Consider the following 27495-nt stretch of genomic DNA (forward strand, 5'->3'; position numbering starts at 1 on the left):
GGTCCAGCCATCATGGAGGGTCTTGCAATCCTGCATATCCCTAGCCAGTTGCTCAGGGTATACACGGTGTGGTTTGCAGTCCTGATAGTCCTTGCTCGCCAGGATCCTGAGAGCAGTAGGCCCTTTCTGGCTGCTTCCTCAGGCCCACTGCCCAAGTCCTGGCTGTGTGCCTGCCTGCCTTCCACCCACTCCCCCTGTCTCTCCTCCCCCACATGCGGGCTTCCATCTCTCTGGCCCCCGGTGTCCATCCCAGGCCCACCCGCAAATGGGCACTTGCCAACCCCCTGGGTGGACACTGACACAGTGGTGTACAGGGGGAACAGGCATGCACCTCACCCCCCAGGGGCTTAAAAGCCCCCTGGTCCTCTCAGGCCACTGACTAGTCCCTGCACTTGGCCTCTCTGCACCTTATCCCGCAGGGCCTCCGGCCGGATGGAGCATCTGTCGGCCCAACAGCACACTGGCAGGGCCTAGGTCCCTCCAGGTGTCCACCTCTGCTTTCCATGGCAGGTGAGACCAGACTGCGCCAGGCCACCATTAACGCCACTGAGAAGCCTGCTCAGGACTTGCCTTACTTTGTAGAGGGTCCTTTGGCTCTTTGGCCCCCTGGCCTGATGGAGAGACAGGACTCACGGAGCCCTGAGTGCACACGGGGAGTGGGTTGATGCAAGTGGAAGAGATCAGATGAAGCCCTAGTAGTTGGGGGTGGGGGCGGTGGGGGTGTGGAGCAGAAAGGGGGTCTTCAGTTCAGGGGAGAGCAGGTCCTGGAAGGGCCCATGTGCCCTGTGCTCAGTGGCCACACCCCTCCGCCCTCTCCCCTGGGCGGGCTGGCACTCAGGATCTGGGGAACAAGTTGGCTCCTGGGGTCAGCTACTTCTCCCCGCTGCTCTGCCCTGTCCTGCTCCAGCTTTAAGTCCGGGAGGTGCCCCACTGCTGCCCAGGAGAGAGGCTCGAGACTTCCGGGTACAGGATGCCTGATTCCTGCACCTGATTCGGCCGCTCCGACCGCTCTCTGGCCTCAGACCAGACCCTGTTTCAGCCCTTTCCAACGGAGGCCTCCGTGACAGTGGCTCTGGGCCTCCCGCGGGTTTGCAGAGCCCAGTGCGTCAGCGGCCCACGGCTCTCCACGTCTCCCCTGGCAGGCCTCTCTTCCCCCTCAGTTCTCCTCATTCTCTCTCTGGGAGGACCCTCTGGCAGAGTGAACCATCCCCGTTTTACAGAAGGATAGACAAATTCAGGCTTGCCGAAAGTTAACCTTAGTTGGCCAAAGCGCAGGCCTCCCAGGCTCAGGCCAGGGCTGCTTCAGGTTCACCTGGATACCTCCTTCACCCCTGCAGGGAGAAACTAACTGAGGGATGTGGTCCAGGGGCAGCTGGGGCTCCTCAGCATCCCACCAGAAGCACTCCACTAGTCGGCCCCTGGCTTTTCAGCTGGGGTTGTGTGCATGCATGTGTGCTGAGTACCTGGGAAGCCCCGAGGATGCTCACTACAGCCAATTCTCTCCCTCAAGGTGGTTTCAGAGCCTTGCTGTGCCCAGGTCTAGGACAGCAATCATGTGGGAAATCTCAGTTTCTATTTATACATGGAGATGTTAGGAAAGACGGTGAGCCCAGGAGCATGTGTGCTGGCGTTGGAATTGATTGGGGACTGGTAATTAATTTGTTTAGACCTTAATTAATTCTTCAGTTCTTTCTTATTTGTGGACTGTCACGCTTAATTGTGTTCAGGAGTTCAAGCTCGGAGCAGGCCCTCCATTAATTGATGTGTGGTTGCCGTGAGGTGGAAGTTAATGGTTTGGGGAGCTCGGCAAACAGTGTAATTAAAGGTCAATCGAGGAGGCATCGGAAAAATACCCCTGCCCCCAGGTCCAGCCACCAGTCTCCATGAGCGGAGTCCATTCCAGGGGAGGCAAGCTCCACAAACAGCCTTCTTGTGAGGCCTTGGGGTGGGAGCTGGAGGAGTGGCAGGCAGGATGGAGTGGCAGGTCCCAGGTGCCATGATGGGACACCAGGGAGAGGCTCAGACTTATCTTGTGAGGCATGGGCAGGGCGGGGACCCTGAGCTGGAGCTCAGGGCACGGCTGGGTACCCAGGCTCTGTGTCTGTGTATGTTGTGCTGAGGGCCAGACAGGAAGCTCTGAAGGTTGCCCCCAGGCTGCCTGGCTGAATCCATGTGGATCAGGGGACAAGCCGCGTGTGTGGTAGTAAACAGCCCCATCTGGGCCTGAGCTCCCGGCAGGGGAGGCCTGAGCTTCAGCACCGCCGCCAACTTCTTGCACAGGGAATAACCTTCCTGCGTGGACCGGAAATGGCAGCCTCATCATCCCTTTGTGGGAAGTGACCTCATCCTGCGCTGTTGGCGGCAGTCCCTTACATTAAATGTCACAGCTCACTTCATCGCCGTGAAGGAGTCTCTGTGTCCAGAAGTGAGTCTGCTCCTCGGGGTGTCTGGGCAGTGTTTGGGAGAGGTCTTCTGCTTGTTCACACCAGTGTGCCCCACCTCTGCCCCCATCTCCATGCTTCCCTTCACGCCCAGACCATGGGTCTTCCTGGCATTGGTTCCCCCTTCACTTTACCACTCTTCCCCTGGTGCCCAATCCACCCTGCTTTCTTCACCTGGGAGGTGGCCCTGGCAGTGTGCCTGAGCCTCCAGGGTCAGTCCCTAGGCCTCATCTCCTCCACCCTTCCTCCCTGTGGTTGGAAGACAGCAGAGTGCACCTGTGTCTGCTGTGTCCTGGGCCTTGTGATTTATGCTCCTTCTGTCCAGGTCAGTGGTACTTAATGTGGCGTCCACAGCACTTAAGGCCATCCTGGAGGCCCTCAAGCCGCTTCCTGGCCCTGGCCCTGCCCTTGCTCATACCCCATCACACTATGGCCAATGTTGTGACCTCCCTCCTGCCCTCTCGCTGGGCCCCAGGCCTTTGCACAAGGCCTGCTTGACTGGAGTGCCCACTCTTCCCCACTACCTCAGCTTCACACTCTGCCTTCTCTTGGCTTTCAGGCCTTTGTTTCTCACTTCAGACATCACCTCCTCCAGGAAGCCCTCCCTGGTAGCCCCAGTCAGGGTTAGACCACAGCACCCCGTGTGCCTATGTCTATCCTGGAACTACCCATTTTGTCTCCAAGTCTCCTTCCCTCATCAGATTCTGAACTCCCCAAGACAGGGACTAGACCTCATTCATCACCAACCCCCAACCCCCCTGTGTGCCTGCCACCCAATGTTCAGTGAACAAATGAATACTTTAGTAGAAATGGTTTGAAATTGGGCGCCCAGCAGTAAAACCCTACCCTGATGACATTGGTGACCACATTCTGTGGCTGCTTGGACATTTATTCTGGTATTTTTTTAAAAAAATTGTTCTTTAAATGTTCTGTTTTCTTATACAAGTTTTCGCTATCACTGTCATTCACTCAGTCAGCAGTCCTATCCTGGGCGCATTCTTTGGCCTTTCTGAGTTGGATCTGGAAGGGAAGGCTGGACTGGGTGCCAGAATCAGGGGCAGCCCGAGAATTGGCCTGGGGCCCCGGTGTGTGTCAGGCTCCAAGTGGACAGGGCCAGTGGGACCAAGTCAATCAGAGGGAAGTCTCCAGGGGTGTGTCCTAGGGCTCTGCCTTCAGTCTCATCCTCTTCAGTTATTTTATAACTGCCTTGGTCAGAGGAGGCCTACGGGATAGACTCAAGGAACAGGGCTAGCAACCTGGCAGTGATTATGAATTCACAGGCAGGAGTACCAGTCTCCAAAAAGATCTCACAAGGTTTGATGTAAGGCTTGCTGTTCAAAAAAATGCGGCTGCAAAAGTGTAGAGGTGCTGAGACCTGACTTGACCAGAGTACTTAGGATAACGATCTGGAGATTGTGTGGGCTGTATGCTTGGAATAGGTCTGCCGCGTGGTGTGTGGCTCTGAGGCTCCCTCTGACCTTAGCTGCATTATTAGACACAGAGTGGACAGAACAAAGGAGTCTGTTTAGTTCTGGATCCCACACATCCAGACTAGCACTGATAAGTGGAGCCAAACAAGAGTAGCAGGATCTTCTGAAAAACTGACCGTCTGTTAATGGAATGAGCTGCCTGACCCCTGGGTTAGGGAAGTGTCTGAGTAGTAAGTAGCCTGGTCCGAAAACCTGAGAGGGGCACTTATGTGTTTGCAACTCACCTGTGCTGGGCAGCTTGCCCAGGACCTGGCATATACATAGTAGGTGCTCAGAGAATGCTTACTGAATGAATGGCCTTCCAATTCAGATATCTTATAATTCCTGAAATACAGAAGTCCAGAGTCAGAGGAGGTGGAGAAGCACGAGGCAGGGGAGGAGGGGTTATGAACGTGGAAGGAGCAGGCCTGGTTGGGGTGGGTCAGGCCTGTTGGGGAAGGGGGAGGGGAAGGGGCATGATGGGGCCTTGAATACTAGCTGAGAGTTCAAACTTTAGCTTATGATTAATGGGGGACCATTGAAGAATCTCCAGCTAGGGAGTAGCTGTGATAAAAGGGTGCTTTTCAGAAGATGAATGTGTTAGCAGGAATCTTTTATTCGGAGATCCCTAACTTCAGAGTCAGCCTATACCTAAATCTACAGGCTGATTTTTCAATCCAGAAATTCCCAGTCCTGACTTTGTGACACTTCGGTATAGGTTGTGAAACTCCCCCCAAATTCTCAAGCTATTTAAAAGAAAATCTGTGCCATATAGCACTGCCTCTCAGGCAGAATGTTGGGGAATATCATGAAATCAAGGAAATATTAAGGTATACATCCTCATCTGATATATAGTCTGGTGCGATTCGAGTGTGTGTGTGTGTGTGTGTGTGTGTGTGTGTGTGTGTGTAAGGTGATGATGTACATACATGTCTGCTTGTAAATACATAGACCATGTCTGGCAGGGACATGAGAATCTGGCTACAGTGGTTGCCTCAGGGGAGGGAAGTGAAACTAAATTGGAAGGAGACTTTTTAAAAAAATAAATTTATTTATTTTATTTATTTATTTTTGGCTGCGTTGGGTCTAAGTTGCTGCGCACTGGCTTTCTCTAGTTGCAGTGAGCGGGGCTACTCTTTGTTGAGGTGCATGGACTTCTCATTGCTGTGGCTTCTCGTTGCAAGGCACGGGCTCTAGGCATGTGGGCTTCAGTAGTTGTGGCTCACGGGCTCAAGAGCGCAGGCTCAGTAGTTGTGGCACATGGGCTTATTAGTTGCTCTGAGGCATGTGGGATCTTCCCGGACCAGGGCTCAAACCCATGTCCCCTGCATTGGCAGGCGGATTCTTAACCCCTGAGCCACCCGGGAAGCCCAATCCTAACCTTACCTTTTATTATTTACCCTTTTATGTGATTTGGATTGTTTACCGATGTACTTGTTACCTAGAAAATAAAAGAGAGGGAGGAAGTGGAGTCTGGAGAACTTTGTTCAATGTCAACCTGGAGGCAAGGTGGGAGCTCACGTCTCCTGGGGTCCACTAGAGTGTTTTTGTTTTAATAAAAATCATTCTATTTTTGTTTCTGATAATACATGATTGTGATGTAAGTTAAACAATCGCCCTCCTCTCCCCAGAGATTAGTTTGGTATATATCCCTCCAAATTCAGATAAACATCTAAAAGTGTAGAAATCGGGCTTCCCTGGTGGCGCAGTGGTTGAGAGTCTGCCTGCCGATGCAGGGGATACGGGTTCGTGCCCTGGTCTGGGAAGATCCCACATGCCGCGGAGCGGCTGGGCCCGTGAGCCATGGCCCCTGAGCCTGCGCGTCCGGAGTCTGTGCTCCGCAACGGGAGAGGCCACAACAGTGAGAGGCCCGCGTACAGCTAAATAAATAAATAAATAAATAAAAGTGTAGAAATCGCTGCCTAGTTATTGTATCTATCTATAATATAAATATGCCTATATAAATATATATCTAATGCAAATGAGATCATACTGTGTACACTGTTTGTAAATCACTTTTTAACCTCACAGTAAATTTTGAATATCTTTCCATGACAGTCATAAAATCCCAACTTATCCTTTTGTTTTGTTTTGTTTTGTTTTGTGGTACACGGGCCTCTCATTGTTGTGGCCTCTCCGGTTGCGGAGCACAGGCTCCAGATGCACAGGCTCAGCGGCCATGGCTCATGGGCCTATCCGCTCCGTGGCATGTGGGATCTTCCTGGACCGGGGCACGAACCCGTGTCCCCTGCATTGGCAGGCAGATTCTCAACCACTGTGCCACCAGGGAAGCCCCCAACTTATCCTTTTAACAGCCACAGTAACTCATTCTGTGGCTGTTTTTTAAAGATTACGAAATGTTATGTCAAACACATGGAATATTATAGAAAATAGAGAATAAACTATTAGATGTACCCAAAGCCTTCTGTGCCCTCTGCCTTTTTGATTCTGGTTTCCTCCTTCTCTCTTGAGGAAGGCTGTTGACTTGCATCCTCCCCATTTGTGTTTTTATATTGTATATTATGTGTATATACCATAAACCAGAAATTGTATTGTTTGTGTGTTAAGTTTACATTAACTGTGTTGTGTTGTACGTATCCTTTTAAAACTTGCTCTTCATTGTAGTTTTGAGATTTATCTGTGTTAATACATATGCATTCATCTCAGCTGCTGTAAGCTGCGTGAGTCTTCCACAGACTAACTGGGGACATCTAGGTTGTTTCCAGTTTCTCACTATTATACGTAATACTGCACCAGACAGCCTTTTACACATGTCCATGTGCACATGAGTAGGAGCTTCTCCAGGCCAGAGGTTTTCAAACAACCACCTGGGGAGCTTTAAAGAGAAATGCAGACATCTGGGTCCTACCTCAGATTTGGTTCCAGTTGTGCAGCCAGTGTTGAGAATCAACAGTCTAGGGTCTGTACCTAGAAGTGGAATGACCATGTCAGAGGGAATGCCCATCTCTACCTTTACCAAATGAGCATACTGGCTTTTACTCTGCCTGCAAGGTTTGGATTTTTGTTTTCCTACGTCCTCTTCAACATTTGGTATTATCAATCTTTAAAAAATATTTGTCTATCTGAAATGGTTCTTCTCTCATTTTAATTGGCATTTTCCAATTCCCAGTATGGTTGAGAATCTTTTCTTAACTTTATTGGGCATTTGGGTTTCCAAATAGAAGAGAGAGAGAGAGAGAGAGTAGAATCCTTTTCATACCATCCACAAAAACAAATTCCAGATAGATTGAAGCCCTAAATGTGTAAAGTAAAATGTTAAAGCTTCTAGAAGGAACTATAGATGAACATTGGAGTAGAAACATAGAGTTTCTTTTTTTTTTTTTTTTTTTGATTATTTATTTATTTATGTTGGCTGCACCGGGTCTTAGCTGTGGCATGCGGAATCTTCATTGCAGCAGGCAGGATCTTTAGTTGCGGCATGTGGACTTCTTAGTGCAGCATGTGGACTCTTACTTGTGGCATGCATTCAGGATCTAGTTCCCCAACCAGGGATCGAATCCGGGCCTCCTGCATTGGGAGCACAGAGTCTTACCCACTGGACCACCAGGGAAGTCCCATGATAGATGACACAAAAAAGTATATACCAGAGAGGAAAGGATTGCTTATTTGATAATATATGTATATTAAACTGTATGACAGAAGACACCATCAACAGTGAGAAAACAAGCCACACACTATTTGTAAACCATTAAACCAATAAGGATTAGTCTCCAAAACATATAAAGAACTCCTGCAGATTGATTTTTTTTCTTAGATTCAAATATCAGTCTTTGACTATTAATAAGTTCATATTCATTGATTTTTAAAATATTTTAAAATATTTATTTTATGAATTTTTACTTGAATATTTTTTGGTGATTTTGATCACTGTATCTTTTTCTTTAATTTTTGTTTTATATTGGAGTATAGTTGATTGACAATGTTGTGTTAGTTTCAGGTGTACAGCATAGTGATTCAGTTATACATATATATGTATCTATTCTTTTTCAAGTTCTTTTCCCATTTAGTTTATTATAGAATATTGAACAGAGTTCCCTGTGTTATACAGTAGGTCCTTGTTGGTTATCTATTTTATTTTGTTATTTTATTTTATTTTTTAACATCTTTATTGGAGTATAATTGCTTTACAATGGTGTTGGTTATCTATTTTAAATATAGCAGTGTATACCTGTCAACTCCAAACTCCCAGTCTATCCCTTCCCCCATCCTTCCCCCAGGTAACCGTAAGTTCGTTCTCTAAGTCTGTTGATCACTATATCTTTTTCTTAATAATTGTTAAAACTCTTTATGCATTTTATGATCGTTTTTGGCCGAAAGTAACAGAAACCCTCAACTCAAACTGGCTTAAATAATAAAGCCTCTCTTATTACTTTACAGAGGTCAATTCTCCAGTGAGGCATCCAGGGCCATTCCTTCCATCTCTATGCTCTGCCAGGGGCTTCATCTTCAGACTTGCTCCCTTCATGGTTGTAAGATGGCAGCCTCAATTCCAAACATCAGATCAAGACCCACCACGGCCCAGAGGAGAGGAGGCTCTGCCTGCCACCTCTGCTTAAGTGGGAGGAGACTTTTCCCAGAAGTCCTGCAGACATCCCTCACTGGCTAGGATCAGTCACATGTCCCTTCCTAAATCAATCACTGGCAAGGGAGGGGTTATTATAATTAGTTTAGACTAATCTTTTGGGGTTAGAATAGCTATTGGGAGTCAGTCACCATGACCCTCCATAGATTAATATTGGTAGCCCTTTGTCATATATAATAAATATATATTTAAAGCTTCCCATTTCTTATAATATTGTTCATAAATAGGTATCAAATGCCATGTTTCTCAATTCTAAGATGCCTCAGTTATGAGGCATTAATGTAATGACCTTTCAGAAGAGGAGAGGACTATATTTCATATTCATTTGAAGGAATAAACAAGTGTTCACCACACATTCACTCCAAGTCACTTTTTTCAATACCACAGATTCTGAATCTCAGCCTTTTTCACATTTTACAATTCTCTTTTGGGCATTGATTTTTAAACACAGCATCATGGCCATCACTGCTTTTCGTAATCTCTGCCTGTAATCTTGACCCTTTTAGCCCCTTTTAAATTGACAGTATAATTTCAAAACATATGAAAGATTATTGGGATTATTTTCATTTCCTACTTTGTTATACTTGTGGTTTCATTTTATTCTTTACTTGAAGGAAAAAACTATTCTTGAAGTTAATCAGCTCCTTCAGGAAGTTTCTGAAACAGATGCCTAAGTGTAGGACCCATGAATAGGTCACGCCAACCCCTCCTGGCTTTAAAATTTTTATGATCTACTTCAAGAAGATTGGCATTTTCTTTTCAACTTTTAGACAAGTAAAGCATGGTTACATTTTCATTGTAAAAATGCAAACAGTATAGAAAAATTTAGGGTAAAAAAGTGGAAGTTCTTCAATAACCCCTAATTCCCAAATTTGGTTCTCTTCCCCAAGAAGATTACTCGGTGAGGTGTGACCCTTCTAGAACATTACCCAAGGATTTATGCACACACGTGTGTGTACCGGTTGTGGGGTTTTACGTTCAGTAAATCATCCTGTACGTACTCAATAACTTTGTTCACATAAGTTTGTTTTGGCGATCTTCCCACGTGAGTTCCCTAATGGTGGACATTTAGGTTGTTTCTAATTATTTGCTGTTACAAACAGTGCTATAATTAACATCCTTGTAAATGTCTCTTTGTGCATATGGGCAAGCATTTCTTTAGGGTAGCTATCTATGGTTTGGCAATTTCTGCTGCCTTTAATTGCATTGCCTGGTATCTGGCAGACGATCTTCTGCATGTACAATAACTTTTCGTGTCCATGCTCCATTATAGTGTAAGTTTTAAAAAGATGTTTTAGGCAACAATTAGGAATCTAAGTTTAAATTCTGTGTGGATTGCTGTGGGCAGCTGAGGTGACAGTTGCATAAACAGATACCTCTACACGTGGCTAAGTTCACCCATGCACAGACAGTTGTGATGAAGAGCAGGTAAGGTACCCCTGCAACATGCATTGTAAGGCACATGGTGATTTTTATAATGTTAAAATATGCGTAAATGCCTCTTAGAGCAGATGAGTTATGGTATTTGGTTTTCCCAGATGAATAGCCCATTGCTCCACCCCGTATTTAAATGGCCCTTTCCCTGCATTAACACAAATTCATTTCCCCTACAGCTGGGGGTGTTTCTGGACTATTAACTCCATTGATCTATGCCTCTGTTCCGGTGCTAGTTCAAGGGGTAAGCTCCCCTGTAGTCATATTTTTGAGAACTTACTTGCACACTTGTCTTTCTATCTACTGCTCTTTCTTCCCCCCGACACTGTACTTTTCACACAGGCGCTTCATTAGCTCTTCACAATCTGCATGATTTTGCATCATGATGTGTCTGATGTGAGAACATCTGCAGCAGGCAAGAGCATATTTTCCTCAGGCCTTGACACTGAGCTTGCCATCAGCATGAAGCAATCTCTCTCTCTCTCTCTCTCTCTCTCTCATCCACTGACATCTCCTAGCATCACTGCTCCAACATCAGTTATGCTTGAGTCTTGAATGGTGTCAATCTGAGTTGAAAATGTGCCAGCTTTCTTAACATTATCATTAACAGACTGCTTAATTAACCTGCTGATACTGTCAATAATGGATCTTGCTGGTGTGCTAGAAAGGAGACCCATAGCCCATATTTGGTCTCTCTCTCTTTTCATTTACTTAGTCTCTCAGTGTCTATGTCTCTGGAGTTGGACTGTCCAGGAGTGGGATGAAGGACCTGGGAGGGTTTGAAAGGAATATAGCAGAACTGAAAGTTCTGGAAGAGATCATGGAAATGAAATCACTGAAACAGGCTGGCATTCTCATTGCTCAATGGTAGGGATGGCTAGCAACCGGTGTATACAGCAAGCGCTTAATAAATGGATAACCACTGTACACAGTCAACAGAAGAGATTACAGGGCATGTGCTGTGTAAGCAGTAAGAACTGTGGGTGTTCCAAGGGAGGAGCCTGGGGTTGCCATCTTCTGAGGTGGCTTTCAGCGTTTTCTCTCTTTCCAGCCAGGCAGCTCAGATGAGAGGGGGACATTGTCATCCCCAAAAGCGTCCAGGACGGGAGGGAGGCTGGGTTTTCACTTCCTTTCATGCTTTGTCTTTCATCTCAAGTGGTTTTGTGTTTGAACCAAAGGCCTGCTCTGTCCTTCTGAGGCCACATCACACATTCGGAAATTTCAGAGAGCAGGCGAGATGCCACCGTGAGCCTGGGGCAGCTCCATCACCTCGAAAACCATGCTCTCTCCTGTCTCTGTCTCCATCACATGCACACACACACACACACACACACACAGTCAGGCTAGATATGTCTCAGCCGCCCCTGGCTTCCCTCTACCTGGAGATCCTGTAAGCTCAGACAGCATCCAGCAATCCCGTGGAGACACTAAATGCAGCCCCTCCTTTTATACTTGGGAAGCTGGGCAGGGGATGGGCTTTGCAGAGTCAGCTGTTGGCGCCTGGCTTTAAGCAGTTGCTCCTCCCCTGGACCACATTCCTGTAGCCTTGCCTTTCCTGGAATGGTGGTGGTGGTGGTGGAAAGGATCCTCAGAGGGCAGAGATTGATGCCTTTCGGGGCAGAAAACCCCAGTATTCTCTCCAAAGAGAGACTAATATTGGGTCTCCTGGGTACTGAGGGCCTGGCCATCCCAGGGGTGCGATGGGTGTAGTACATTCCTGCCACCACTAGAGGGCGAGTCACTGACACACAGGCCAAGTGCCCCTTCCCAAGGCCACTCTGGGGGCCCTGGGGCTGTCAGGAGATCACCTCTGAGGGCGGGGAGGGGGAGATGCAGAATCAGGATTGGAACCCAAGCCCAGCTGGCCTGAAACCCAGGCTCCCATTCTCTCTTCCTTTACCTCAGATTCACCTTCCTAACTCTGTCAGTCTGGACGTGTGTAAGACAAGGGTTTTTCAACGTCAGCTCCACTGACACGTTGGGCTGGAAAATTCTTTGTTCTGAGCGCTGTCCTGTGCATTGTAGGATGTTTAGTCGTCTTTGGTCTCTAGAGATCACACTAGATGCCAGTAGCAGCCCCCCGCCCCCGCATCCGCCAGGTTGTGATCCTCAAAAACATCTCCAAATATTGCCAAATGTCTCATAAAGATGGCCCCTGGTTGAGAGCCCCTGTGTAAGACAGGAGAGCAGGCCTGCTGTGGAGACAGGAGGAACTGATGCCGAAAAGGTCTGTGCATGGTCCCCACCGCTCCTGTGCATCGTGTGGAAACACAGAGCTACTCAGAGATGGCATATGTGCTGTAAATACATTTCGAAACTGTATTTGGTCTCCTGATTTTCTTCTCCAAAGACTGCAGAGGATCTCAGTCTTCCTCTCTGTTTATTCCACCTCCCCACTTTACTGAAACAGGAGATTGAGGCTCAGAGACCCCCAGGGCCTCAAGCCACCCCTCACCTGCAGAATCCTGTCCCCCAGCTGCAAGCGCCCTGGACCGCTCTGCTCCCCAGTGTTGGCTTGGGTACTGGGAGCATCTGTGGTCCTCCTCCCACTCCACCTGCCCACTAGGCCCTGCCGCCCTCCAGCTCCCCAAACCCTGGTGTCCCCCCCCCCACTGGAGGGAGTTGGGAAGCAGCAGGTGTTGATGCTAATCAGCGTTCACAGCCCAGAACTGCAGTCGCTCCCAGGCTCACACACTCCCCAAAATTAAACACTCATTATACAAAATTAATTGACATTAATTAGCAAAAATTAAAACTTTAAACACAGCAAGGCGCTTTTGGGGGAGGAGTGGAGCAGGCGGGCTCCAAATTTGTCACCCCCCGACTCCCCACCCTCCCGCCAACCCCAAGTCCCCCCACTTCCATCCTGGAACAGGGGGGGAGGAGTTCAGGCGAGGTCAGCACCCACACCCGCCCGAGCCCAGGGCCAGCCACGTGGATCCCCGGGGGAGGAGCCGAAAGAGGCCCCCTGTGCCAGCCACCAGCTGATGGGTGGCCGCCCAAACTCTGACACACAGTGCAGAACTAAGGAGCCAGGAACCCTCCCCTCAGCCCAGGTCCGCATGATCTCAGCTGAGATGGGGAGGCATGGCCAAAGGAGGAAACCCAACCATGTGAAGCAAGAACGTAGAAGGTATGCCTTTAGCCGTGCCTGACCCCCCCACCCCACACCGCCCCAAACTCTTCCATCTCCTGGGTACTCGAAGGATGAGGCACGGTAGCCTTTCAGCTCTGTCCCGCTTTGTTGTGTGACCTCAGATAAGTCACTCCCCATCTCTGAGCCTCAATTTTCCATCCATATGATACGGGGGCGGTGCCGGGTTAGCACTGAGGTTCCTGCCTGCTCTGGCACCTGTTGTCAGGGAAGCAAATCTCTGGGAACTTGATTCACTCTGAGGAAGGAGGGGCTAAATGTGGGGGGCTGGAATTCAAGAGGATGCCCGGAAAGGCAACCCAAGGGACTGAGGTGCTGATGGTGGAGCATCAGGCACCAGGGTGGGTGATGCGTCTTCAATCCCGAGAGCCCTCCCAGAATGGGCATCCACTTCGCCTGCCCGTGGGGCCTGTGCCTGAGGAGAGGAAAGCAGCGTCCTTGATAACTGGCTGCTCTCTAAGCTCTGAATAGTTTCCCTTTCCTTCCTAACACTGGTTATTATCCACCTTTGCTCTCCAGGTTCCCAAGGGCCCCCAAATCCTTCACCAGGCTGATATAGGCAGCAGAACCACACCTTCGCCCACTGTTTGAACAGACGTGACATGTATTCAGAGCCTTTGTTGCTTGGTGCGGGTGGAGCCCAGTGATCTCCTGCACAGCGTAGAATGCCATCCTCCCCCCTCACTCCTGCTCCCTGCTCCCCTGTCTCTCCAGCCAGCGCCAATATCTGCAACGTGGTCCTGATGCGGTACGGGGAGCTGGAGGAGGGGATTGACGTCCTGGACGGTGATGGCAACCTCGTGGGCTCCTCCAAGATCGCAGCCAGACATGTGGGTCGTCTGGGGGCTCGGGGGCTGGTAGGGAGGCTGTGGTCGGTTTTCCCTAGACGTTTTCATTCCCCAGGGCCTTGTGTCCTCAGCGCCCTTGCCTTGCCCTCTTGAGCTCTCCTCCTCACCCCATCCCCACCTCCACCCCCCATCAGTGTGAGCCCCGGGCCTCAGGTCTGGCCCCAGCCACACCTGCCCACCAGACACCCTTGCTTCTCTCCAGCCACCTCATCACTACTGGGAAACATTCCCATCTCTTGTCCCAGACCCTCAGGACGTGCTTTCTCTGATCTCTTACTTGGTAAGGGCAGAGGAGGCCCCCCCCCCAGAGCTTTCTTTCCCTTCCCCAGGACCTAGGTCCTAGGACCTTCATATCCTCCCGGGTGAGAAGAGGACGCATAGAAGCTGATGGTTTGTGGTTATGTGCTAATAGGCACTTCTGTGGGTGATACGTCACCAGGGAGTGAGTGTGGTCCAGGCAGAGGGATTTCGGGCTTGCAGGAAGCCACGGGCGTGGTTTGGGGAAGAATGTTTTGTTACAAGAAGGCCCTCTTTCACTTCTGGTTTCACCAGCCTCACCCATCTAGCAATTGTAATTAAAAAAAAAAAAAATTCCAGTCCGCTTGTATATCTATCTCCCTGTGCTTTCCAGCCTTCATCCTAATGGCAGTTAGTGGCTTGTCCTGCTCTGGACCCCAGGTGCTGGGTCCCCTCTGCTCCAGCCCTGTCCCTCATCAGCTCCCACATGGCCCCCCACCGCACCCTGTCACTGAGGCCTTCTCCATAAGCCTCTGATGTAGGAAGACCCTTCTCTTGTCCTGGTACTTCCCTCCCCACTGACTGCTCTCAGGGAAAGTAAGTGTCTGTCCAACACTTGTGAGGGGCAAGGGGCTAGGGGGTGCCAGTGCCAACACCGCATCCTCTGCTTCCTGCACAGGCTCTGGGCCCCCTGTCATCCCCACACCTGTTCAGAAGGCTGGAGGGACCTCTCCCAGGCCTTCCTGAGGCTGGTCATGAAGAACCCGAGTTCCTGGGAGAAATGTTTAGCCCTGAGCCCATCATCAGAGGGGATTTGGCCTCAATTTCCTACATCACCCTAACCTCCTATCCAACTCTACCCTCTTCCCTACTTGCTGTGAGGGAGGCCAACTGTGATAACTCCTCCTTGTGGTCCAAACGGCAGGGAACCCCAAGCTCTTCTGCAGCCTTGGGCTTCCCTTCTCCTGGCTCTATCAGCCCCTTGCCATTAGGGACTCCAGGGACCCATGGGTTACAAGCATCCCTTGAGCCTTCTCTGAGGGCTGGGAGCCCGTGGGGTTAAAGGAACTCATCACAATGACCATCAGGGTGCAGAACTGCCACTGAGCTGTGCCTTGACCCGCTCCCCCCACTCCCCAGGAATCCTGAGGGAGCCCCCAGAACAAGGCCCCAGGCAGACCCCATATGGGGACAGCAGACACTCAGCAGAAGCATTTCCCACTTACAAAGCTGACCTCTTGTCATTAAGAAAGACTCTCAGCCAGAGCCAGGAAATGGCAAGATCCTCCAAATCTTTGTCTTTAAGGGAAAAGAAAGTAAATCCCAGAATTCCTCTTCTCCTTGGGCACCAGGAGCCTCCCGTGGCTCAGCAGGCCACAGCTGTTTGTTCTGGCCCTTCCAGTGCCTGCTTTGTTTTCAGAGCATCTCAGGTCCTCCATATGTTTCCTCTCAGCCGCTGTACCCCGCCACCCGGTTCACCTCCCTGGGCGCGGGCCCCTTGCTGGGGCCGCTTCTGGGTTGCCTCCACTCCCCCACATGTGGCAGGTGATGGGGATCTGCGGTGAGAAGAGGGGGTGGCTTTTTGCTGTTTGGAATATGGCTTCGTGAGCCATTCCACGAATTATTCCGTTCAGCCAGATGCGGGCTTAGCAGTGGTGCAGACACCTAGGGGCTGGGTTTGCTGCCCCGAGGCTGTCCCACTCCCGCCCAGCCCCGCTCACCCCAGCCTCTGCTTGCCCCTCAGGCGCTGCTGGAGACTGCTCTGACGCGAGTGGCCCTCCCCATGCCTATCCTGATGCTGCCCCCGGCCATCATGTCCATGCTGGAGAGGTGAGTTGGGGCCCAGGACAGAGGCCATCATGGCGGAGAGGGTGGGGGAAGGGGGGCCTGCTGGCCCAGGGCAAGGGTCCTGGTTGGTTCAAACTCTCCCTGGTGGGGCTGCTGGAGTCATCCTGTGAGAATTCATGGACTTTGGCTGCTCAGCACCCTGTGCTAAGTTCTAGGAGGGATGTCCCGATGGACAAGGCTGGCCCTGCCCTGGAGCTGGCAGTTCTAGGGTGTGTGTGTGTGCGTGTGTGTGTGTGTGTGTGTGTGTGTGTGTGCATGCACACGCTCTATTCGTGCACAGCCCAGCACCAGTGGTGAAGAGAGAGTCTGAGGACTATGGTGGCAAGACTAGACTTGGGCCCAGTGCATCCCTTTCTGGCATCTGCCATGAGGCAAGTCACCACCTCACTGAGCCTCAGTTTCTTCATTTAGACAATAATTGTACTAACCTCCCTGCCGCCCTCAGAGGGATGTTCTGAGAACACATTGGTCCTGACCATAAAGAAATAAGGAGATACAATAATAAGAACGATGATGGAGTGATTCTATTAATTAATGAATGTGAAATTGAATCACAAAGACGGGAATGCTGCTGGAAGGAGAGGCTGAGGAGAGGAGGGAGGAAACAGGGCTGGTTTGGGCAGGCCCTGAGTGCTGGGGAAAGTCTAGGAGGAAGGCCAGGAGCAGGGAAGGGTTCCACGTGTGGAGAGCAAGATGAGCAAAGGCCTGGAGGTCTGGTGCAGGTAAAAGTGAAGAGGTGGGGCTTCCTTGGCGGCGCAGTGGTTGAGAGTCCACCTGCCAATGCAGGGGACACGGGTTCGTGCCCCGGTCTGGGAAGATCCCACATGCCGCGGAGCGGCTGGGCCCGTGAGCCATGGCCGCTGAGCCTGGGCGTCCGGAGCCTGTGCTCCGCAACGGGAGAGGCCACAACAGTGAGAGGCCCTCGTACCAAAAAAAAAAAAAATTGCCTGGGGGCCCAGCCTGGGAGGGGCACCTCAAGGCAGTGGATGGGCTTGGGGGCACTCCCTCTGGGGCTCTGGATCACGGGCTTCTCCCCAATTTGGGGACTTTCGTATTCCCACAAAACAAATTACAATAACAGCTAACGCTGAATAGCTAAGCACTGGCTGCATCCCAGTCCTCTCCCAGCCGGGTCCCCCACAAATGCCATCTCCTCAACGAGACTCTCCCTGACCACCCCATCGAGATTACAGCCACCAGGACTTCTTCCCCACTTACACTGCCTTATTTTTACTCACAGCACTTACCAATAGCTGAGATTCTTTATCTAGTTATATGCTATCTGTCTGCTTCATTAGAATGTCATCTCCATGGAGGCAGGTCAATTCCTTTTGTTTACTGCCCTGCACAGCCTCTAGCATAGTTCCTAGCACATAGTGATGCTCAGTGTTTGTTGAATGAATGAATGATCTCATTTAACCTACACAACAGTGCAAAGAGGTGAGCATGATGTCCCCATTTTACAGACAAGGCAAGGAAGGCAAAGAGAGGTTATATCATCTGCTTACAGTCACACACTAGGAAATGGCAGAGCCAGGCAGGGCCCGGGAATACGGCTGCAAAACTGGGCTCTTCCTACCACACTGGCTGCCTCTTGGATTTTTGGATCACAGCACATAATCAGCCTGTCTTTGGAATCCACTCCACATGGAGATGGGAGAGGGACAGATTTGGGGAACTGGCCTCAGAAAGCCTGTGTTTTGATAAGGGCGGGACCCACACACAGGTCAGCTGCAGGTGGGAACAGGGTCAGGGTGACCTTGAGGGGAGGGCTGGTCCAGAGGAAAGGGGCTGCAGCTGACACTGAGAGTAAGATAGGATTTTGGTGGAAGGGAGGGCTTTCTGGGCAAGGTGTGGGCCTGTTGCGTGGACCTTGAAGAGCCCAACCCAACAGAAGCAAAGCACACTCTCTCATTGGGCCTGCTGATAAGGGGCCCTGTGTCCCTTCGTCCCCTGGAAGAGTGGAGGAGGTGCATAGTGGGCATGGGTACCTGAGCAAGGGATGGGGTGTTGAACACTGAGACTTAAGAAAATTAATCTCCTCTGGAAGTTGCAAAAATAAACAAATCATGGGAAGCGATAGCTTTGGTGCCCCTGAACCTCATATACGCCGCTCTCTGGTGAACTGAGGCTGTCCCCAAATACCAGCGACTGCAAGTGCACGCAATGACACCACTGGGCAAATGAGGAAGGGAGGGCTTCTGTCTTAAGGCTACTGAATCTTGAACCTGGAATTTGGCGGGGAAAAATGTGGTCTGCGATGCCTTCTGGGTGCCATCTGAGCTGGGTTTGCAGAAAGTGGAGTGACGGTTAGTGTCCCATTGGTTGGGGGCATAAACTTAGCTTTGGGAGGCTTGGGAGGTGGGGTGGCATTGTACTAGTTCAGAACGTCCCAGCCTGGAATCAGCCTGGACTGCGGGTGCCCTGCATCTGGCTCAGCTCAGGGTCAAAGGAAGCCCCTCGGGTAGGTAGAAGACGGTTAGCCATTGGTCTCCTGGAAGCCTTGTTGGTCCTTCCCTGAAGCTTGTGGGGGGGTCTCTGAGGAGCAGAAAGAGTCCAGCCTGGGTTTCGCCCAGGAATATCAAGACAAACAAGACTCAGTTTGCACCCTCAAAGACATAATTAGGGCTTCCATGGTGGCGCAGTGGTTGAGAATCCGCCTGCCGATGCAGGGGACACGGGTTCGTGCCCCGGTCCGGGAAGATTCCACATGCCGCGGAGCGGCTGGGCCCGTGAGCCATGGCCGCTGAGCCTGGGCGTCCGGAGCCTGTGCTCCGCAATGGGAGAGGCCACAACAGTGAGAGGCGCGCAAAAAAAAAAAAAAAAAAAAAAGACATAATTAACCTCATATACATGGGGTTGCGGGGGAGCTGCCAGACTGTGAGGTGGGGGGCAGGGCAGGTCCAGGACCAACTGAGACTCCTGGCAGGAGTCTCGGGGGGGCTGGTCAGTTTCCCACCTGGAGAATGATGGCACCGCCCCCCTCACCACCTTGTCCACTGGAGCTTGGCACTTTGCACCATCCAGTGGGCCCCTGGCTCTTGGCTGGGGCCCCCCCTGCCGAGCACCCCACGGCCTTTCCATGCGGGGTGCTAATGGCAGGGCCTCTGCTGAGGAGGCTGACTGGGGAGGCAGCCCTACCCTCGACCCTGGGGAGCCCCGGTTGGGTGAGGGAGTCAGGACAGCCAGGGAAAAAAGACAAAAGAACACTTACAAAGCAGCCTGCTTGCAAATTAATGGAGCGCAAAAGTAAAACTGCTCCAAGTGCTGAGGGAATGCACGGCAATGGGGAGACAAGCTGTTGTGTCGTAGCGAGGCTGGCTTGGCCCCGGCCTCAGTTTCTCCTCTCTGGGAGGACCCTGGGTTTCCTGCTGGGATAGCAGAGGTGGGTGGCGTGTTCAGGTGTCCCTGTCTCTGAGATGAAAGGAAAAGGGTCTCCCGTCAGAAGCCGAGAATCCTCCACTCTGCTGAGCAGGGCCTCTCTCTGAGGGGTGCATGCCCCTCCCCTCACTCTCCACCGAACCTTCCCTCAGGCCCAGGGCTCCACTCCAGCTCCACTGTCCTGGGGAGGAAGCTGGTTTTGGACTCAGGGCCTGGAGAGCAGCCCCGCCCCCCAACTCGGAGGCAGCTGTTGGGGGTCTCTCCCCCAGCTCTGCATCCCTGGCCCTGGCCCGGGCCTGGACTTTTCTGCCCTCCCAGGCTGGGTCTCAGCTTGGTCAGGGTTCAGGCCACACCCTCCATGGGGTAGCTCCTGAGGCCGCTCCTCAGCCTCCCTCATTCCCGGGGATCCGGGTCTTTCCTCTCTCCCAGGCATTCGCACATCTCTCCATCTGCATATTTTAACTCCCCCAGCTGCCTTTCCAATTCCTCCCTGCCATTTCCCTCTCCTCCTCCCCTCCCCCTGTCCTGCTGTGTTCACTCTCCCGCCTGGGCTGGGACTTCAGAGGCTCCTGTTGGCTGCTGTCTGAGCCTTCCTCCTTCCTGAGTGGGGAGCACAGGCCTGGGACTTTCTGGAGCCCTTTCACAGTGGGGAGTTCAGCCAGCCACCCGGAGAGAGGAACCAAGGTCGCAGCCCCACGTAGAAGGGGTCTGTCCGGTGTCCCCACCGAATGAGTCCATGTTCTGCCCTTTCACCTGCCAGGGAGGGAACCTCCCTCCGTGATCCTCCCTCGGGGCTGTGCCTCCAGGGACCACGCACCCTCCTGTCCCCTCCCCCCTGCTCTGGCCAACCTCAGGGACTAAGGTCCCAGTCGCTGCCACAGGAGCAAGAGTACCCACCTTCTGGTCCTGCTGGAGAAGTTAATCTGAGCGGAAAACATCTCAGGACCCATCTCAGCCTTACTCCTAGCCCCTCCATGACTCCCATGGAAGAGGCCTCAGGCTGAGAGGGAGAAGGTGGGGGCACTGGACCAAGGCAGAGGGGATGCCAGAAGGGCTTGAGTTTGATTTGGGCACCTTTGTCCCCCTGTTCTTAATCCTGTGGAAATTCCCCTCCTCAATAGCTCAGTTCAGGCTTAATTCAACAACTGGATAGATCTTGGGGTCTTGGCCAGTGGGAAGGGCTGGAGGACAACCCAGCCACCAGGATCCTCCCTCCTTCCTGCTGGGAACAAGGGCAGTAACAACACCAATACTAACACTGAGCACTTACTGTGTCCAGGTCTTTTACTTGCATAGAATTTACAAGTAATTGGATTGTTATTGGTACCTTAGTAGGAACGTCCTGGGCCAGAGTTTCCCAGAAGTGTGGTCTGGGGATCACCTGTTTCAGACTCATGGAAGGTTCCCAGGTGTAGTACCAACTGAATCAGGATCTCATGGGGAAGTCTAGATACTAAATGAAACCTAGATACTAAAGTTTGAGAACTGCTGCTCCCAGTTTTGCCATCGCCTTAGAGCCAGCTGCTCTTGGGATTCATGTGCCAGGAGGTGAAGGTGGTGCGGGGTTTGCCTGCCCCGACACCGAGGCGCTGCCCCCAGAAGAGCCTCTCCCCTGCCTGTGGCCACAGCAGCCCTGCTCCAGGAGGGGAGGAGCAAGAGCCCTGGTTATAGCTTCTTCACACCAGGAGCCAGTCTCAGTCTGGTGGAGGCTGAGGCTTACCGAGGGCAGCATGTGTACCCACCCAACATCCCTTGGCAAATCATCCATCCTGCTGACACATCCCACCCCAGGCCTCCCCAAGTAGAATGCCTGGTGGCCTTCCCCAGGGCCTGGTGGATTATACAGAACGAAATGTTCTGATGGACAGCATGGTGAAGGTGGACTCGCCAGCTGCTATGGCCTCCACTCTGTCTGGAGAGGCCGTTTTGTCATGGGGCTGGGGGACCCAGGGCCCTGGAGGGAGGCTTTCGTACCCCTCAACTGCCCAAGAATCCCAGCTCGAATGCTCACCACGGGGAGGGGTGCCAACTGTGAACTGGGGATGCAGCGGGCAAAGGGTCCTTAAGGCAAGAGCCAGAGCAGCTCAGTGACAGCACTTTTAGGGAATCAGAGGAGCCCAGACAGCAGCCCTGCCTGCCTCCCGCAGACTTGGTCTTGGCCTTGGGCAAGTCACTGTGGCTCTCGGATCGAAGGTGACCAGGTGGTCATCAGGGTGTGTTCTGTCCCCATACCCAGAAGAGGTCATCCCCTCCTGGCTGTGCACACGTGCGTGTGCGTGCGTGTGCGTGAATGTGTGTGTAGTTTGTTCACTATTTCAATATGTGCTGCCTTCAAGGCCCATCTTCCTCCACTGTGTCCCCGCGTGGGCCCCCCACGCCCCTGCACAGAAGCAGGGGCCAACAGCCTCCTCTATCGTCTACCCCACACGTGGCCTTCTTTGCGCATGGCTGGACGCATGGTGGGGTGGGTGCCCCACAGGTGCTCATTTATGTTTTATGGTTGAGAATTTAAGCGGCAATGTCCTTCAGGGCAGGGCCTGGGGAGAGGGCTACCACTGGGAGACGGTCCCAAAGACAGAATTCCTCCACAGCTACTTAGCTATGGGCTGGGCCTAGCCCTCAGACCCAGTGGGACCCAGCATGGTGGCTAATGGCTAGGTCACCCTGTCTCCGGGTCTCACGGGGCCCCCCCTTCTCTCTCCCCACAGGACAGCTCTCCTGCAGGCGCGCCCCCGGCTGCTCCTCCCCGTGCAAAGCCTCGTGTGCCTGGCAGCCTTTGGCCTGGCCCTGCCGCTGGCCATCAGCCTCTTCCCTCAGATGTCAGAGGTCAGTGGAGGGAGGGGCTCAAGGGCAGGACAGGGAGGGTTGCCGTTCGGTCATTTATGAACCAATACCTACTCAGTGCTGACACCTTAGCACTGTGCTAGCTAGGTACTGGGGTTAGACCGTGAATGAGACGGGCCCAGGCTCTGACCTCTCAGGGCCAAGGGTCAAGCAGGGAACACAGCAATGAAATGGAATAGCATGTGAAGGGTGAGCAGTGTTAAGGTGGGAGGAGTTTGGCTGTGGGAGGAGACAGTAGGGGCCCAAACAGAGCTTAGAGAGAAGTGGCATTTCTTTGGGGCCTGAAAGATGGGCTAGAGTTGGTCAGGTGTGTAAGAGGTGAGGGGACACATAGGCTGAGGTCACCTGGTGTGAAGGGAGGCGGCACACAGCTGAGGAAAGCCTGCCTCTTGGGCAGAGAGTGGGGAAGATGGGGTGGGCCAGGTACGGGGGCCTGACGTCAGGGGGTGCCAGGAACTTGGAAGCCAGCGCAGTGGGTAAACGTTACCAGAAGAGCTGTGCAGAGCAGGACCACAGATTCCTGATTTTGAATGGTCCCCATGGCTATATGGTGAGGCTGCGTTGGAGCTCTGGAGAAGGAGGCTTCGGGAGGCGGTGGCGGGAGTCCAGCGAGAGATGATGGCGGCTTGGACCAGGCTGCTGGCAGCGGGCATGGAGGGAAGTGGGTTCTTTAAGAGAGAGTTAGGAGGCAGCTTCATCAGGATCTGATGAAGAACCGCATGTGGTGGGAGGACAGGGAGCCGGCAGGATGTGCGCCCTGCTTTCTGGTTTTGAACAACCCGGCAAGACGGAGATGAGGAGGGGCCGGCGTGCAGGAGGACAGCTTGTGGAGCTGGATGGACACGTGGGGCTTGAGGAACCTGTGGAACTTGTGAACAGAGGTGCCATGTGGAAGTTGGATTTGGGTCTAGAAGCCAGGAGAGAGGCCTGGGCTGGAGGGACAGAAGTAGGAGCCCCCAGCATAAGACAGTGATGGAAGCCAGGGTGGTGGGTGAGATCAGCCAAGGAGCGTGTGGAGAAAATAGGCCCTGGGGAGGGGAGCTGCCCAAGGACAAGTGGCCAGGGAGGTAAGGACAGAGCCAAGTGAGACTGGAGTTGGGGGGCATCCACAGGGTCAGACCCTCCCGAGAGGTCAAGCTCCATGGGGCTGAAGCGCGTCCATTGGTGTCTCAGTTCATGAAGGCAAACCCCATCCCGAGGGGTGGAGCCCAGCTGTGGGGTAAGGAAATGGGGTGGCAGGCTGACTGCTTGGTCTAGAGGCTTGGTACCAGGAGAAAAAAGAGAAGCAGACCCAGAGCTGGAATGAGATGTGGGATCAAGAGAGGCTTTTATTTATTTTCACTCTTTTAAAATGGGAGAGACTGGAGCTTGTGTAAATGCAAAGGGAAGGCACCAGGAGAGAAGAAGGATGCTGGAGGAGGAGGGCAGAGAGCAAAGTCCATGAAGCAGGGGAGTCAGAACGCAGACAAGGGGTTCAAAGGATTCGCCTGGGTGGGAAAGACCCCTCCCCACTTTAGCAGGGGGAGGCAAATGTTGGTTGGGGGGTGGATTTCGGCAGTGGGGAGGTTAAGGAAGTTGATCTGATAGCTCCTGTGTTCTCCTGACTGAGCAGAGAGGAAGAAGGTGGGTGGAAAGGGGGAGGTCAAAGGTCAGAGGACCATGGAGAAGGCTGGAGACCTTCAGAGGGGAGAACGGGGAACATAGTGAACTAAGGAAGTCAGAGAGCCTGGTGGGCAGTGCCAGGGGTCAGTGGAGGGGACGGCTGGGGGGTGGACACAGGTCTGTTGGGATGACCAGGACCTGTCTACCCAGAGGTACGGGGCCTGCTCCAGTTTTGTCTGGTTGGGTGAGGCATTCGAGAGGCTGGTAGGAGTTCAGGAGGAGCAAAGGACCCCAGAATCTTAGTTGGGTGGGGGTGAAGAAGCATGAGCAAGCCGAGTGGGAAAAGCAAGGTTTGGTGCAGAGGCAGACCCAAGGAGGGCAAAGAATGACCATGGTGTTTGGAGTTACAGAACTCATGGGAAGATGGGGGCTGTGGCTGCAGATGGACACTTCTGAATCTGTGACCGCAGGACTGACCCTGCGGGGCGGGAGGGGTGCAGGTTCCTCCAAGGGAGTTGGGGAAGGTGAAAATAAGGGTCCTGGGGTGTTACACTGGGACTGTGAGGACTGGAGACCCAGGGTCTTAGAGTAGGAGGTAGTGACCCAGCCTCCAGGCCCCGAAGAGGGTGAGGACTAGAGTCACTTGCCTCCACTGAGCCCCAGAGTTTCAGGAGGAAACTGTAATGGGATGGGGCTCCTATCTTGGGGGCCAGGCCAGTGCATACAGGATGGGAAGCTCAGCACTGTCCTCATACCCCCAGGGCCCAGCCTTGCCATGGAGCAGGGATACCCCTCCCCGTCCTTCCCCTCAACCCAAAAGCTGAACAGCTATATCCTGATGCTTGGGGACTCCAAATAGAGCTGGGGGCTCCAGGTTGCCTGGAAGCTCTGAAGACGAGAGGGAGGGCACTTCTCGGTGGTCCTGACATCCCCATCTGGAAGGCCTGGGCCCGTCACTCCCCAAAGCCACTGACGGCATCTCTTTATAACAGCTGGGCTGAGTCTGCAGTTCTGGGCAAGAGTCAGAGTGCCCCAGGTGCTTGCAGGCACCACTGTGTTCAGAAGCTTCTAGTAGCTAGCTCCCATAGCTCTACCTGTCTGCACAGGAGAGGGAGCCAGGGCAGAGAAACCCCATGAGCCTGTCCCACTGGAAGGATTTTCAAGGTCATCCAGTTTACCACCCTCCTGGCTCTGCTGGGGCAAATGGAGGCCCAGAGCAGCCAAGGGCCCGGCCCAAAGTCACAGAAGCCATGTGCTAATATGGAAGGACACCCCAGAGGCTCACTCCCAGTCCAGAGCTCCCAGGAGATGTTGCATCTGCTTGTTCTGTAGGATTTTCTCATCTCACTCTTCTCTCTTCGCCTACCCTGAGACAGAGGAGAGAGGAGGGAGTTGGGGCCTCCCTGTGGTGGGGAAGAGTCTAGGAGTGCTATGGGTCTAAGGGCGGGTGTTCCTTTGGGGCAAATGATGGAGAAATGGCCACAGTCCACCCACTCGGGCCTCCAGCTCTGGCTGCAGAGAGGTGGTCTATGTGAGCAGCCCTGGCCTAAGTGAGTCAACGTCCAGGCTCCTCCCTTCCCCCATGTCTGCCACAAATAGGCATGGAAGTTAGTTCTTCTGGGTGTCTAACCAAAATCCTTCTCGTTGCAACCCAAGCCTCCTTCTCTAGTTGGAAAGAATATAGTCATTTTGTAATAAGCCTGTTCTCTGGGAAAGGAGGGTAGGGACGTGCTCTTCAGAGCCCCCTCCTCACCTACATCAACCCCAACAGGATGCAGGCCGGCCTGTGCATAGTGGGGTGTTTCGCTGAGAGGACCTCGTTCCTCCATTCTTCCTCCCAATTAATTCTCTCTAACGAGGCGCTGCTTCTGCCATGTGGGGATCATGTCTCACATCCCAGAAGCCAATGTGATTTGCCACAATAAGTCTGGACCTGCTTGGGCTGACCCAGCCTTGCCAAGAGCCACCAAGGTTGTCAACAGGAGTAATCACTGGAACGCTAATTAATTAATTAGGTGACTTGGAGATGGAATTTAGGAACTGGTTCCTAGAATGGCTGGCCTGCAGTGATTGGTGTGGGGTTTCCAACCCACTAAACCCAGAGGTTGAAGAAAGAACTTCAATCCCCTCTTCAATTCCTGGGAGAGAGTTTTGGGGGTGTTTTTTAAGATTTTTTTTTTTGATGTGGACCATTTTTTAAAGTCTTTATTGAATTTGTTACAATATTGCTTCTGTTTTATGTTTTGGTTTTTTTGGCCGTGAGTCATGTAGGATCTTAGCTCCCAGACCAGGGATCAAACGCGCAGCCCCTGCAATGGAAAGAGAAGTCTTAACCACTGGCCCGCCATGGAAGTCCCTCTGGGAGAGAGTTTTGTCCGCGCTTTTCAAAGTAGTATTTCTGCCTATTAAAATTGTGCTAATTTTAAAATTAAAATTGCAAATAATAATAATACCTACCATTTGCTAAACATCTACTAGGCCAGGTAGCATGCCAGGAACTCTGCATGCCTTGTATTAAATCTTCCTAATGCCCCTCAAGTCCAGGGTATTACTGTTTATCAAAGGGTGTTGCCTAGACAGTTAGATGTGTGTGTCTCAGGCTCTGGGGTGAGATTTTGGCTGGGGAACAGGGAACCTTTGAGGCATCAGGGGGACTGAAGTCCTGGAAGGGTTGAGGTCTCTGTAGGAGGAAGAAAAGCTGTTTAAAAAGGGCAGGAGCAGGCAGGGGAGAACCCTGGACACTGAGGACAAGGGCATTTCGAGGAGGAGGGGGCTCCCTGCAAGTGAGCTGCCGCCCAGGGCACTAGAAGCAGTTGACAAGACTTGGCAACTGGGGAGTGTGGCTGGACGAGGCAGTCGAGGAGGCAAAATGGCAGTCAGGTTTCTCTCTTTGTTCAGAAAAATGAACTCAGGGGTGGGAAGCCATTGGAAAACAGCAAAGAAAATTTCACTCCTTGGTGTTCTGTGAGATGGGGGGTTGGAGGCCTGGAGAAAAGGCAGTGATGGGGAAGCAATCACACAGCCCAGGGTAGAAAGGCATGGCCTCCAAGGGGTCCTGGGGTCCAGTAAGTACAAGGGCCTGGTTGACTGTGGTGGTAAAATGCAGACCCAGACCATGACAGTCCTGTGAGGTTCATACCAGTATTATTCCACGTTTACAAATGAGAAAACTGAGGCACGTCAAGGTTAAGGACCTTGCCCAAGGTCCAAAGTTGGTAATAATGGAATAGGCTCTGTACCCACAAAAGGATTCCATAACCCTCCTCAGCCCACCCCCATCTCACTGTAAAATGAGACGGCCCAAGTCTGAGCCCCAGATGGCTCCTTGCTAATTTATCAGTAGGAACATTCCAGTGCCCTCACCCAGCCCTCCTCCTTCATGGGGAGTCCATGTTCAGGTTCACAGGGACCTTCTGAAGCAGGTGTTTGTGGCTCTGTTCTCTAACCCAGAGCTGAGGCAGGAGGCGGGGGTAGGGGGTCTATGGGCCAGCAGTCTGGGTAGGGAGCCTCCTTAGGAACTTGGGTGTGAGGACAGGGGAGCAAGGTCTGGCCTCCCTTCTGAGCCCCGGTCCTGTTGCCGGGAGTGTGGGGTCTGCCCCGGTGGACCCTGTGACCTTCAGATTAAGGCTGTAGG

The 27495-nt window shown here is 52.3% G+C and overlaps 1 protein-coding gene across 8 annotated transcripts in view; it reads left to right on the forward strand.

Annotated features, from left to right (window-relative positions):
- The window catches only part of SFXN5 (sideroflexin 5), a 118014-nt gene that overhangs the window by 76794 nt on the left and 13725 nt on the right, over positions 1-27495 (forward strand). For 2 of the 8 annotated variants that reach the window (XM_059078887.2, XM_067007391.1), the window contains exons 11-13: positions 13816-13931; positions 15931-16016; positions 22124-22241. In XM_059078887.2, the coding sequence (XP_058934870.1) occupies positions 13816-13931; positions 15931-16016; positions 22124-22241 (320 nt within the window). Of the gene's footprint in view, positions 1-8308; positions 9517-10126; positions 10192-10662; positions 10889-12964; positions 12995-13815; positions 13932-15930; positions 16017-22123; positions 22242-27495 lie in introns of those variants that run through there. The other 6 variants (XM_067007393.1, XM_067007394.1, XM_059078894.2 and 3 more) reach the window with 5 other exon arrangements.

Source organism: Kogia breviceps, chromosome 11 (assembly GCF_026419965.1).
Source record: "Kogia breviceps isolate mKogBre1 chromosome 11, mKogBre1 haplotype 1, whole genome shotgun sequence".
Classification (NCBI taxonomy): domain Eukaryota; kingdom Metazoa; phylum Chordata; class Mammalia; order Artiodactyla; family Physeteridae; genus Kogia; species Kogia breviceps.